The 12546-nt window shown below is 41.8% G+C and overlaps 1 protein-coding gene across 2 annotated transcripts in view; it reads left to right on the forward strand.

The window, feature by feature from the left end:
• Positions 1–2714: 2714 nt before the first annotated feature.
• The window catches only part of LOC113142733 (rho GTPase-activating protein 7), a 65080-nt gene continuing 55248 nt past the window's right edge, over positions 2715–12546 (forward strand). The window contains exon 1 of one of the 2 annotated variants that reach the window (XM_026327916.2): positions 2715–2927. In XM_026327916.2, coding sequence (XP_026183701.1) covers positions 2807–2927 — 121 coding nt within the window. In that variant the 5' untranslated portion in view covers positions 2715–2806. The remainder of the gene's footprint in view (positions 2928–12546) is intronic. The other variant, XM_026327915.2, reaches the window with a different exon arrangement.

The raw sequence follows: 12546 nt of genomic DNA on the forward strand, positions 1-12546 counted from the left end.
AAGGTTTGGCACAATAGCAGAAAAGCTCATTAGGGAGGACTTTAATTTTGAAGTAACAAAACAGGAGCCACTTCACGTAAAACAGCAGCAAACGATTTAGGTTGTGTGTCATGTTTTCATCGTTTGTCAACCAGAAACACTGGACATGCAGGTGTTGAATCACTGGCGGCTGCGTTAGTGCTCAGGTGAACCGCAGGAAATCGGCCTGAGCTGACAAGAGATCTGTCCCACCCTGAGCCTCACTTCACCCCACTTCACCAGTGCGTCAATAATCCAGAGGAAGCGTGTTTTGAGTTTGAGCGTGTAGACGTGATTGACAGGCAAATGTTTTGGGGTTTTCTTGAGATGGACTGGAGATGCCTGGTTGGGCAACCACAGACTATCAATGAGATTTTTTATTAATCATTCATTAAATATTAGAAATTAGACAAAACATGTCGACCAGAACTAGTCCCACAAACACATGTCCTGGTAAATGTGGAGCCTTTGGCTTTTCTTTTAGCCTCAAACTGAATTTATTTATTGGAATTTGTTAAATCTGTTAATGAGAATAACTTCATTGACACTCATTAAATGACTTCAGGGAGCATAAATGTGCATTTTCTTTCCATTTGCTAGAAGCTGGTGAAGTAAATTGACATAATGACAGTGCCAGTTAACAGGAAATCTGTTGATGAAAACAAAATTGGCCAAAATTAGCTCTCAGGTGACCGAGGGAGGGCCTCGATAGTATTACGACCCCTTTTTACGATGAGACCGACTGATAGCAGCTACTCCGTGGTCGTTAAATGGACTGAAACTGGGTCGTCTGTTAGAAACGAAGATTTAAAACCCTCCGTCTTATACAGCTTCAATCTAAAAACGAAGCAGGTTTATTTGTATAGCACAGGTCATACATGGAGTAATTCACCGTTAAAAGTAACACAGGCAGGAATTAAAATAAAAAAACATTCAGACATAGAAATAAACACATTAAAAAAACAAAAAAAAAAACGGCTTCCAGTCCTAATTTTTAAAGCAGGAAGTGATTTTTCTTATTTTTTGCTGATGTTTATTTGACGGCTGCTGCTTTTGATTATTTCTCTACAGATTCATTGATGTGTGAACATGACGACCGGTGAAGTAAGTTTCAGCTGCAGCCTCCTCCAGTCTGGGTCTGTAAGTGACGGAACAAAAACACTGTTTAGCTTGAAGTTCACGACTGAAGTGTCGACTGTCGTGTGAAACGAGGAGATTGGGTGTAAACTGACAGAACTCACAGAACTTGGCCGTCTGTGATAGTTGGTGATAAAGACAGTTTCAGTGAAGTGCCGAGGTTCTTTCCTTAGAATTAAACCACTTCGGTTTAATTGCAGGGATGTGACCCATTGACTTTCTGTTCCTCCTCCTCCTCCTCCTCCTCCCATTCATCATCATCTCCCTCCATTTCTGTCCTCCTCCTCTTTCCTGGCAGTCATGACCCTCACTGTTTATTTGTCCTCTTTCCCAAGAGAGGAAGTGTATTAAAACAGATTTTAGCATTGATGATGACGTGCGTGTTGATGCCTGGGTGGTTCCTTAAAGCTAACTGCATCAGGGACGGGCTAAGACTTCGTTGGGTCTTGGTTTGTTCCTCTAATGTGCCACATCTTTAACCATTGTTTTGTTTTTTCACTGCTGAGTTCCTTTACTTTTCCAGACTCCTTTTTTACTTTGTTGAGGTAAAAGAAACTTAACTGGGTCTGAGACTTAATCCAAGTCAAATCTAAAATCTGTCTCAAATCATGTAAGACCACTCAGCCACATCTGGAGTTGTGGACAGATGTTTAACACTAAAGTCAAGTCTTCGGATATTACAGACTTCAAGTTGAATATCAAGTCATGTGAGATGAATCTGAGTCACGTAAATTGACGTCTGGACTGATCTAAAGCAAGTCTCTCAAAAGTAGTTTGAGTCCAACTAGTGCAGTTAAAGTCGTTAAGGACCAGTCCACATTAAACCTCAAGCCATTTGAGATAATTCTCAAAACTAGTTCTGGCTCAGAAGGTGTCACAGCCTGTCGTATGTTTGCAATAGGTTGAAGCTAAGTGTCGAGTTTAGCGTCAGGCCACCACAAGTCCTGGTCCAGTCTCCAGTTAGTCAAACCCACAAGTTGATTAAATTAATTTAAAGTCAAGTCTCCAAGGCTGCAAAGCAAATCTGGGCTGGACAGATCGGAGTCAAGAAGCATTTTTAAGTCCAAGATGGTTTCATTGGAGACTGGTCCCCATCACAGTCTAGAGTGATGACCAGGTTCAGAGTTGGGGTTAGAGCAGGTCTTCAGGAAATGAATGTAAGTCAATGCAAAGTCCTCATGAGGCATAAAAACAAATGTGTGTGTGTGTGTGTGTGTGTGTACTGGTTAGATGTCATTTCCTGTCTTTACACCGGCCGAGTCCTTAAACTTCCCACACACACACAGAGAAAAAACACGTCTCACTCTGCTTCACTTTTATCTTCTTGAAAACACACTCTCACATAAACAGCTGTTCACACACACTCTCTTCCTCCTAGCGTCACACACACACTCACACAACTCTCGCAGGAGGGAAGTGTAGGAACAGCGAGGACGGAGCAGTTTCACAAATTGCATGCAGACTTTTTGCATCAAGTGTCAGCCCTCCTCCACCTCCTCCTCCTCCTCCTCCTCCTCCTCCTTCCTCACGCTGCTGAACTCTTAAGTCAAACGTTCGCCGTGACTGAGCACACGCTGCCCTCATGGGTCAGAAACCCAAGGTGTCCTTTCTCTTTTGCAGTGCGGACATGTGACTGTTGAACTTATGGAATATGGCTCAGACTCTGCAGGTAAAAACCTCACTGAGAAGATCCCTGAGTGAACATGTGAAAGACTCCACCAACAGGGCTCTGGATGTGTTCTGGAGGAGCGTGAGGGAGAGGAGGCTGTGGGGTGAGTCCGTGTAAATACTCAGCCGGTTGGCATCTTGGCAACAGGCGTCCACACAAAGTTACAGCAGCATTATATTTAGGAAAAGGTCAGTTTTGTGCAAACTGGCACAGTTACAGAAACTGTTTGAGTTTTTGTCAGTGTGTGTGTGTGTGTGTGTGTGTGTGTGTACGTGTGTACAGTAGTTTTCATAGAAGGTCCAAGGTTTTCCACTGCTGCCTGCATTGATTAGTGGAATTAAGGCCTTAAAACATAAAAATGATCCTGAGCTGTGTTTAATTTTTAAATCCTCACTAATTCCTTGCACAGCCTTGGTGCTGGAGCTGAACATGCACCGAGTCGCCCAGTGTAGGTGGATGGTCCTTTTAATGTGGTTTTGTTTCTGGACACACTGAACATCTTTCACCTGATCTGCTCCTGATGCTTTCACACTTTCCACAAAAGACGTGTGCACCGCAGCTGTGACCGGTTGTGGTTTCATGTCTCATTGAGCACGTGTCCGTTCTCACCGTGCTAACTGGAAATTTGTGTGGGAAAGTTTCAGGAATCCCAGCGTGAGTTTCTCTTCACCTGACAGCCCCTGAGCTCAGGTGACAGAGCTTCATGACACAGTCTGCCACTGTTCTGTCACCGTTAGCACGAGGCAGGTTTTTCACAGATTAGTGAGCCTGGCGACACGCAGAGCTGCGCTGTGAATGAGGAGACGATGTGCGGCTAAGCTGAAGCTGGGTGTGTTTTGTTTTCCTGGAGGTCGATCTGCAGCAACGTGTGTGTCTGGAAGGTTCGTTCTCTGAACCGACTGTGAACGTGTCAAGGTGAACCTGAGTACCGGACCTCCACCTGCAGCCATGTGCTGAGCACGTCCCAGGTGTGAACGTGAGGGAAAAGCTAATAATGTTTGTTTGTTTTATTTAGTTCATTGCAACTGAATTTAACTTAGTTTGAAGTTTGACGTGTGAATTTCTGCAAAACATCAGAAAGTGTTGATGTGAGTCCCAAAGCTTAAGCTTAAGTGCAGTACTGGAGTACCTCTATGTTTTATTTCCATGTAGTACTACTTCATCCTTGGACTTCACTACATGTCAGAGCGAAACCTTGTACTTTTTCCTGCTCTACGTTTATTTGATAACTTGAATCAGATGAATCAAAATAGTGTGGTGTACTTTTACTTTGGCTACTTCAAAAGCTGATACTTTTGTCCTTTTACTGCAGTAATCCTTTGAATGTGGGACTTTTACTTGGAACAATATATACAGATGTGTACATATTGTATTTACAGTACAGTAAGTGAGTAGATGGACTATTTTCTCCAACTCCTTCAGTGAGAAGTGGCCAAATAAAACCACTTATTATGTGATGAACAGTGCAGTGACTGTAAAAGTCCCACTGTTCTCACCCACACAGACTCAGTACTGTGATATGTCACCGGTCAGCAGGCTGCAGGAGGAGGCAGGTTTCTAAGCTTTTAGTCACGATGCTGCAAATCTCAAAAACAGCCACTGCGCCTTCAGGGGTGTCGGTGAACTGCGGTGATGACCTGAGGAGTCCAGTAATCCTCGTGCTGCCTGTTCACGTCCAGACTCTCACTGCTGGGTTCTTCAGCCTCAAGGAATTAGTCTTGGACTACCTGTGTGCATTTGTGTACAGGTGCGTGACTGTACTACAGATGAGCGTGTCTGTGTGTGTGTGTGTGTGTGTGTGTGTGTGTGTGTGTGTGTGTGTTTTATTCAGACAGCTGGTTTTAATAAGACAGCTGATACCTGGCTCCAGCTGTGTGTGTTTGGATTAAATCAACGAATGACGGCAGAGTGTGGTCGTGCTCACTGATTGGCTGAGATGGATTATGCAATCCTGTTTTTTTTTTTTTAAGGAACGACACAGCAGTAAACTGTGAAATGCGTCATGCGTCACATTTTTAGCTGACCAGCCAGGAGGTTATTTAGGTTTTGTATAATGCTGGTACATTTTTATATCAATCCAATTGGAAGAATCGGTTAAAGCGATCCTTATCTGATTGGTATTGCGAAATAATCGACATACGACCCAGTTATTTCATTGATGCCGTTGGACATAATTCAGGGATTCACAATATTTCACTGATATGATTTTTCTTGCTGTAGTGGTTTTTGCACGCCCCCCCAGGATCAGTCACTAAGTCAACTCCAAGGTGCTTTATGAGTTTTCCTTTCATCTGTCATGAGCCTTTCCCAGCTTGTCTTCGCCTGCGTCCGTGTGGGTCGACAACAGTGGGGGGTGAAAAAACTTGTTTCACTCAGTTGAGTGTGATGTCACTTTTCCTACGCCCCATATGGAAAACCTCTCCTGTTCTTGACCGAACTGTGTGACGTGAACCTGGTCTCATAGAACATGTCACTCTGTCGTCCACCACAGGAGCATCTCCCGATCCTTCTTCTTCTTCATCAGCCCGTTCTAATATTTACGCTGCTGCCAAAACACTGTCATACCTCCCCGTCCAGATATGGTCTTCCACTCAAACAGCGGGTCGCGCTGTGTCAAACAAAACCTCTGCCAGACTCACTGTCTAAACTCTGCCATAACTTTTTCCTCACGCCTGGGCAGACTCATCTCCAGAAACCCAAACATCATCTCCAGGTGCAAACTGGAATTTAATCATAGGTGGTGACACCTGGACAAATATCTATAGATAATTTATTCCAAAGTATTGATAAGAATTTGGACTTTGCTTTGAAAGGCTATTGTGTATTTTTGGTGAGTTGTTGGATTTGTCAGAGCCCTAAAAGGACATTTTGATTAAAGACAGATTTACAGGATTTTTTTTATGGACTGAAGTCATTCTGTTTCTGCTCTTCATCAGGCTCAGACGCTGCAATGTAACAGGGCGTATTCAGGTTTTATAAGGCCACCATGCTGCACCAGTCTGTGCAGAAAGAACATTGTAAGAGTTTTATTGTGTTAGAATTTCAAATAAAATCTGCAATTAAACTTTGGCACTTGGGAAACGTCTGGGTTTCATCTGATCTTTTTACTTTGATCGGTCAATGAAAATACTATATTTGCACGTCTTTGTTTCTCTTTTAATTTGTTAACAGCCATTTGCATTGTAAATAAATCATTTTAAACACGAGACGCAGCAGAAAACTAGCAGTTCTTGCAGCCAAGGTGAAGCTGAGGGAGAGCGGTGGAATTTCAGGCAGAGAAACATAAAAAGCTGAATTACCTGTCAGAGCAGACATAGAAGCTCCAGCTGTTTATTCACACAGACAGAGAACAAATTATCCAGTGATTTTACAGTCAAACAGCCTCACGTAATGAAGAGGTTCTCAGGGATAAAGATGATTAAAACTGAAAATGAGAAAGCAGAGGGACACAGAGGCACGGAGCCAAATGTGATAGAAAGAATCAGCGTGAAGGCTGGTGTTTATTCTGCAGTGATCAGAGATGTGCCAAACTAAACAGCCAAGAGAGGAAACTGGGCTGGGAACCTGGAAATCACACACACACACACACACACACACACACACACAGAGATTTGGTCCTGCACTTTGTGTGGTAACTTAATGTTTTGGACCCAAAGGAGCAGAATGAATCACGTGGTGCTGATTCTGCAGTGCACACAAAAAGACTTTCTCCTCTCACTTGGTCATGTGGTCATGTTAGCATTTATAGTAGCAACGTTAGGGCTAATAAGTGGCAGTGGAGTCTCCTCGATCGGTCCAGGCAAAGAAATCCACACTGAGCCTTTTGGGTTTTTTTGCTTTTTCAGATTGTAGCTGTTGTGCACCTTTCAGACCAACAAGAACAGGCCTGACAAGCCCCAGAGCCCCCAGACAGGGCCCGTACGGCTGCAGTGGCCCTGAGGGGAGGAGGTGGTACTCCAGGTTGGCAGGGACGTTGATCAGACTCAGGGCTGTGGCAGTGGTTCAACCTGTGGTGAGACATGAACCACAGTTAAATCATCACTCACTGACTTTATAGCTGATTTTAGTTTGTCACAAATCCCAAACATGTATTTATGATAGAAGACACGTGAGGTGCTTCCTCTTTTGTAGATAGTGACAGTGATATTTCTGTATCATAATGTTTAAGATGAACTTACCTTTCATAATATCTTTCATTTATTCTTTTGTTTGCTCTTAGTGACTTTAAGTTGCTTTAAAAAAAACATTTTTATATCAGGTTATAACATGTGACACTATAAAAACAGCCTCATCGCTCCCCCAGACTGAAATATTCTACACACAATAAAGTTTTCTGCAGGTCTGACCACCCAGAGCTGAACCTCCATCGGGTCTCCCGTGTTGACGGGGTTCAGAAACAGCCGCCTGCGTCTCCACAATGAAAAGCACCTGAGGTTTGAAAAGGAAATGCAGTGAAAAGAGGAGAAATATGCTGTGGGCAAAAGCCAGAGTCCCACATTCCAGAGTATTTATTGTGTTGGTTTTATTATCTTGGAAGAAGGGGGGAGGCGAGCGGGGAGGACTGAGGCCACCTGAGAGCCACACAAAGACCCAAAATGGCTGCTTTTCTTATCACATCGCTGTACACTTTGAGAGAGCAGGGGAGCTTATCAGGACTCCCTGCTGCTCTCGTGGAGCCTGTGGTTTTAAAGTGTGTTCGTTAAACCAGTCTCATCCTGAGGCAGCAACACTTCCAGTGGAGTTTAACTGACTTCTCCATAAGACGCCAAATCATTTTAGCTTTTTTCCAGCATTTTGCTGCGAATACTGGTAGCACTTTAGTACTTTCAGGCTGAGGCATCTGGGAGTACTGGTTTTCTGGTCATGCTAGTTCCTGCTAGCTCTTGGACTCTGGTGGGGACAGTGCTCCAGTAAGTCCAGGTGGGAACAGATGCAACGTAAACATTTATTTATGCTAAACTATCATAAAGGTAAACCACAGTCCATCCTACTATCCTAGGAGTTTCTGACGCCGTGAGTCAGTAAAGACTTTGAGACTGTGTCTGAAAGTCTGAAGACTGAACGTATTTATGGCACCAGGATTGTTGGTGAGTATCAGCTCTCACCCTCTGAATGATCCTCAACAAACGTCTCACCCACGCACCTTCATGTTTTCAGTTTCAGCCACTGGGAAATGAAAATTCACTAACTTTCTTCTTTTACCTTGTCAGACCACATCAACCCGTACCTTCCGGTGCTCATAAGCCGATTACTCGTCTTAGTTCTTTAATTAATCCCATGTGCACCTCTAGTGTCATTGTTCCTCTTCCTGCTGCAGGCCCAGTTCAGACTAAAGCCCCAGTGGCGTTTGTGTTGTTGTTTTCGTGTCCGCCGAAGGTTTGGGAGCTTTTGTTTGGTTCATGCAGTGTTTCTGCTGTCGCTTCACAATGAGAGCTTCCTCCGGCACATGTTCCTACCTGCACAGAGCTTATGTTCATTTTCATATCTATGGAAACGACGAGTTCGGCCGTCAGGCGTGTATCTGTGACTGAATCACCCCTTACCGCCACCCAGGAAAAAAAGAAATGACTGTTTATTTCTTTCTTGCTACTTTTCCAATCTCTTCTGAGGAGACAAGATAACGGTGCAGGCAACAAATTGGTTGGGACAATGCACGACGGCAGCATTGTGTTGGTTAGGCAGACGGCAACAAGTCATCTCGCACAACGCTGCCCCCACACAGACCTCATTTTCCCTTCTGGTCCACTCAGACACAGACTGTGCTGGGTGAGACAGCTGTTTAAAGACGTTCTTTAATTCTGCGGACTGGCCCTTTTTAGGTAGCTGACGTTAACTACCATATATACTTCTAATTTGAAGTACTTTATATACCGCTGGGTAGCTGACGTTAACTACCTCATATACTTCTAATTTGAAGTACTTTATATACCGCTGGGTAGCTGACGTTAACTACCATATATACTTCTAATTTGAAGTACTTTATATACAGCTGGGTAGCTGACGTTAACTACCTTATATACTTCTAATTTGAAGTACTTTATATACCGCTGGGTAGCTGACGTTAACTACCTTATATACTTCTAATTTGAAGTACTTTATATACCGCTGGGTAGCTGACGTTAACTACCATATATACTTCTAATTTGAAGTACTTTATATACCGCTGGGTAGCTGACGTTAACTACCATATATACTTCTAATTTGAAGTACTTTATATACCGCTGGGTAGCTGACGTTAACTACCTTATATACTTCTAATTTGAAGTACTTTATATACCGCTGGGTAGCTGACGTTAACTACCATATATACTTCTAATTTGAAGTACTTTATATACCGCTGGGTAGCTGACGTTAACTACCATATATACTTCTAATTTGAAGTACTTTATATACCGCTGGGTAGCTGACGTTAACTACCTTATATACTTCTAATTTGAAGTACTTTATATACCGCTGGGTAGCTGACGTTAACTACCATATATACTTCTAATTTGAAGTAATTTATATACCGCTGGGTAGCTGACGTTAACTACCTCATATACTTCTAATTTGAAGTACTTTATATACCGCTGGGTAGCTGACGTTAACTACCATATATACTTCTAATTTGAAGTACTTTATATACAGCTGGGTAGCTGACGTTAACTACCTTATATACTTCTAATTTGAAGTACTTTATATACCGCTGGGTAGCTGACGTTAACTACCTTATATACTTCTAATTTGAAGTACTTTATATACCGCTGGGTAGCTGACGTTAACTACCATATATACTTCTAATTTGAAGTACTTTATATACCGCTGGGTAGCTGACGTTAACTACCATATATACTTCTAATTTGAAGTACTTTATATACCGCTGGGTAGCTGACGTTAACTACCTTATATACTTCTAATTTGAAGTACTTTATATACCGCTGGGTAGCTGACGTTAACTACCATATATACTTCTAATTTGAAGTACTTTATATACTGCTGGGTAGCTGACGTTAACTACCATATATACTTCTAATTTGAAGTACTTTATATACCGCTGGGTAGCTGACGTTAACTACCTTATATACTTCTAATTTGAAGTACTTTATATACCGCTGGGTAGCTGACGTTAACTACCATATATACTTCTAATTTGAAGTACTTTATATACCGCTGGGTAGCTGACGTTAACTACCTTATATACTTCTAATTTGAAGTACTTTATATACCGCTGGGTAGCTGAGGTTAACTACCTTATATACTTCTAATTTGAAGTACTTTATATACCGCTGGGTAGCTGACGTTAACTACCTTATATACTTCTAATTTGAAGTACTTTATATGCCGCTGGGTAGCTGACGTTAACTACCATATATACTTCTAATTTGAAGTACTTTATATGCCGCTGGGTAGCTGACGTTAACTACCTTATATACTTCTAATTTGAAGTACTTTATATGCCGCTGGGTAGCTGACGTTAACTACCTTATATACTTCTAATTTGAAGTACTTTATATACCGCTGGGTAGCTGAGGTTAACTACCTTATATACTTCTAATTTGAAGTACTTTATATACCGCTGGGTAGCTGAGGTTAACTACCTTATATACTTCTAATTTGAAGTACTTTATATACCGCTGGGTAGCTGACGTTAACTACCTTATATACTTCTAATTTGAAGTACTTTATATACCGCTGGGTAGCTGACGTCAACTACCTTATATACTTCTAATTTGAAGTACTTTATATACCGCTGGGTAGCTGACGTCAACTACCTTATATACTTCTAATTTGAAGTACTTTATATACCGCTGGGTAGCTGACGTCAACTACCTTATATACTTCTAATTTGAAGTACTTTATATACCGCTGGGTAGCTGACGTCAACTACCTTATATACTTCTAATTTGAAGTACTTTATATACAGCTGGGTAGCTGACGTCAACTACCTTATATACTTCTAATTTGAAGTACTTTATATACCGCTGGGTAGCTGACGTCAACTACCTTATATACTTCTAATTTGAAGTACTTTATATACCGCTGGGTAGCTGACGTCAACTACCTTATATACTTCTAATTTGAAGTACTTTATATACCGCTGGGTAGCTGACGTTAACTACCATATATACTTCTAATTTGAAGTACTTTATATACCGCTGGGTAGCTGACGTTAACTACCATATATACTTCTAATTTGAAGTACTTTATATACCGCTGGGTAGCTGACGTTAACTACCTTATATACTTCTAATTTGAAGTACTTTATATACCGCTGGGTAGCTGACGTTAACTACCATATATACTTCTAATTTGAAGTACTTTATATACCGCTGGGTAGCTGAGGTTAACTACCTTATATACTTCTAATTTGAAGTAGTTTATATACCGCTGGGTAGCTGAGGTTAACTACCTTATATACTTCTAATTTGAAGTACTTTATATACCGCTGGGTAGCTGACGTCAACTACCATATATACTTCTAATTTGAAGTACTTTATATACCGCTGGGTAGCTGACGTCAACTACCATATATACTTCTAATTTGAAGTACTTTATATACCGCTGGGTAGCTGACGTCAACTACCTTATATACTTCTAATTTGAAGTACTTTATATACCGCTGGGTAGCTGACGTCAACTACCTTATATACTTCTAATTTGAAGTACTTTATATACCGCTGGGTAGCTGACGTCAACTACCATATATACTTCTAATTTGAAGTACTTTATATACCGCTGGGTAGCTGACGTCAACTACCATATATACTTCTAATTTGAAGTACTTTATATACCGCTGGGTAGCTGACGTCAACTACCATATATACTTCTAATTTGAAGTACTTTATATACCGCTGGGTAGCTGACGTCAACTACCTTATATACTTCTAATTTGAAGTACTTTATATACCGCTGGGTAGCTGACGTTAACTACCTCACATACAGAGGTGGACAGTAACAGTAACAGTAACAGTAAATTTACTTGAGCACTGATCATTAAGTTTCATGGTCGGTTTGTCCCACTGGTGTTGCCGTATTGCAGATAAGACAGTTTGTGCTGTGAGTGACAGATGATTTAGTCCTGGTCTAGTCCTGGTTTAGTCTTTTTGTCCTGGTTTAATATGGTTAACATGAGTCCTGGGTTAGACCTGATTTTGCACTGGTTTCCATCCACCCATGGGAGGAAACCAGAGTACCTGGAGAAAACCCACACAAGCACAGGGAGAACATGCAGACTCCACACAGAAAGGCCCCTGATGGGTTTCAGACCAGGAACCTTCTTGATGTGAGGCAACAGTGCATGTTGTATATGTTTGGGGTTAAATTTGTTGAATTGTGTGTTGGTGCTTGCATATGTCTGAGTGAATGTGCTGTGTAGGGAAAAGGAAGATTACTGAGCAGGAGAATGAGCGGAAACTTACTTAAGAGCTTTTATTGCACAGAGGAATGTGGATGCAAATGGCATAGATGGGTTCACTGCACAGCAAAGTGCTTAAAGGCAAACAGCTAAGACAGTTAAGGCTGAATGATTAACACTTGGCATGTCTATGTGTTTGCCTTCTGTTAACTAAGGCAGCAGGGAAAGTGTAGAGGACGGAGATCCTTGTGAGAAAATAACTCCCCCTGACTTGTCTTATCCATTTTTCATGTCAGATTGACCACTGCTTCATTCAGTTCTGACTCACTGATGGTCTGATGGAGCAGAATGAGAAGTGAAACTGCTAATGAAGACATCCCCAGCTCCC

Source organism: Mastacembelus armatus, chromosome 14, assembly GCF_900324485.2.
Source record: "Mastacembelus armatus chromosome 14, fMasArm1.2, whole genome shotgun sequence".
Taxonomy (NCBI): Eukaryota; Metazoa; Chordata; class Actinopteri; order Synbranchiformes; family Mastacembelidae; genus Mastacembelus; species Mastacembelus armatus.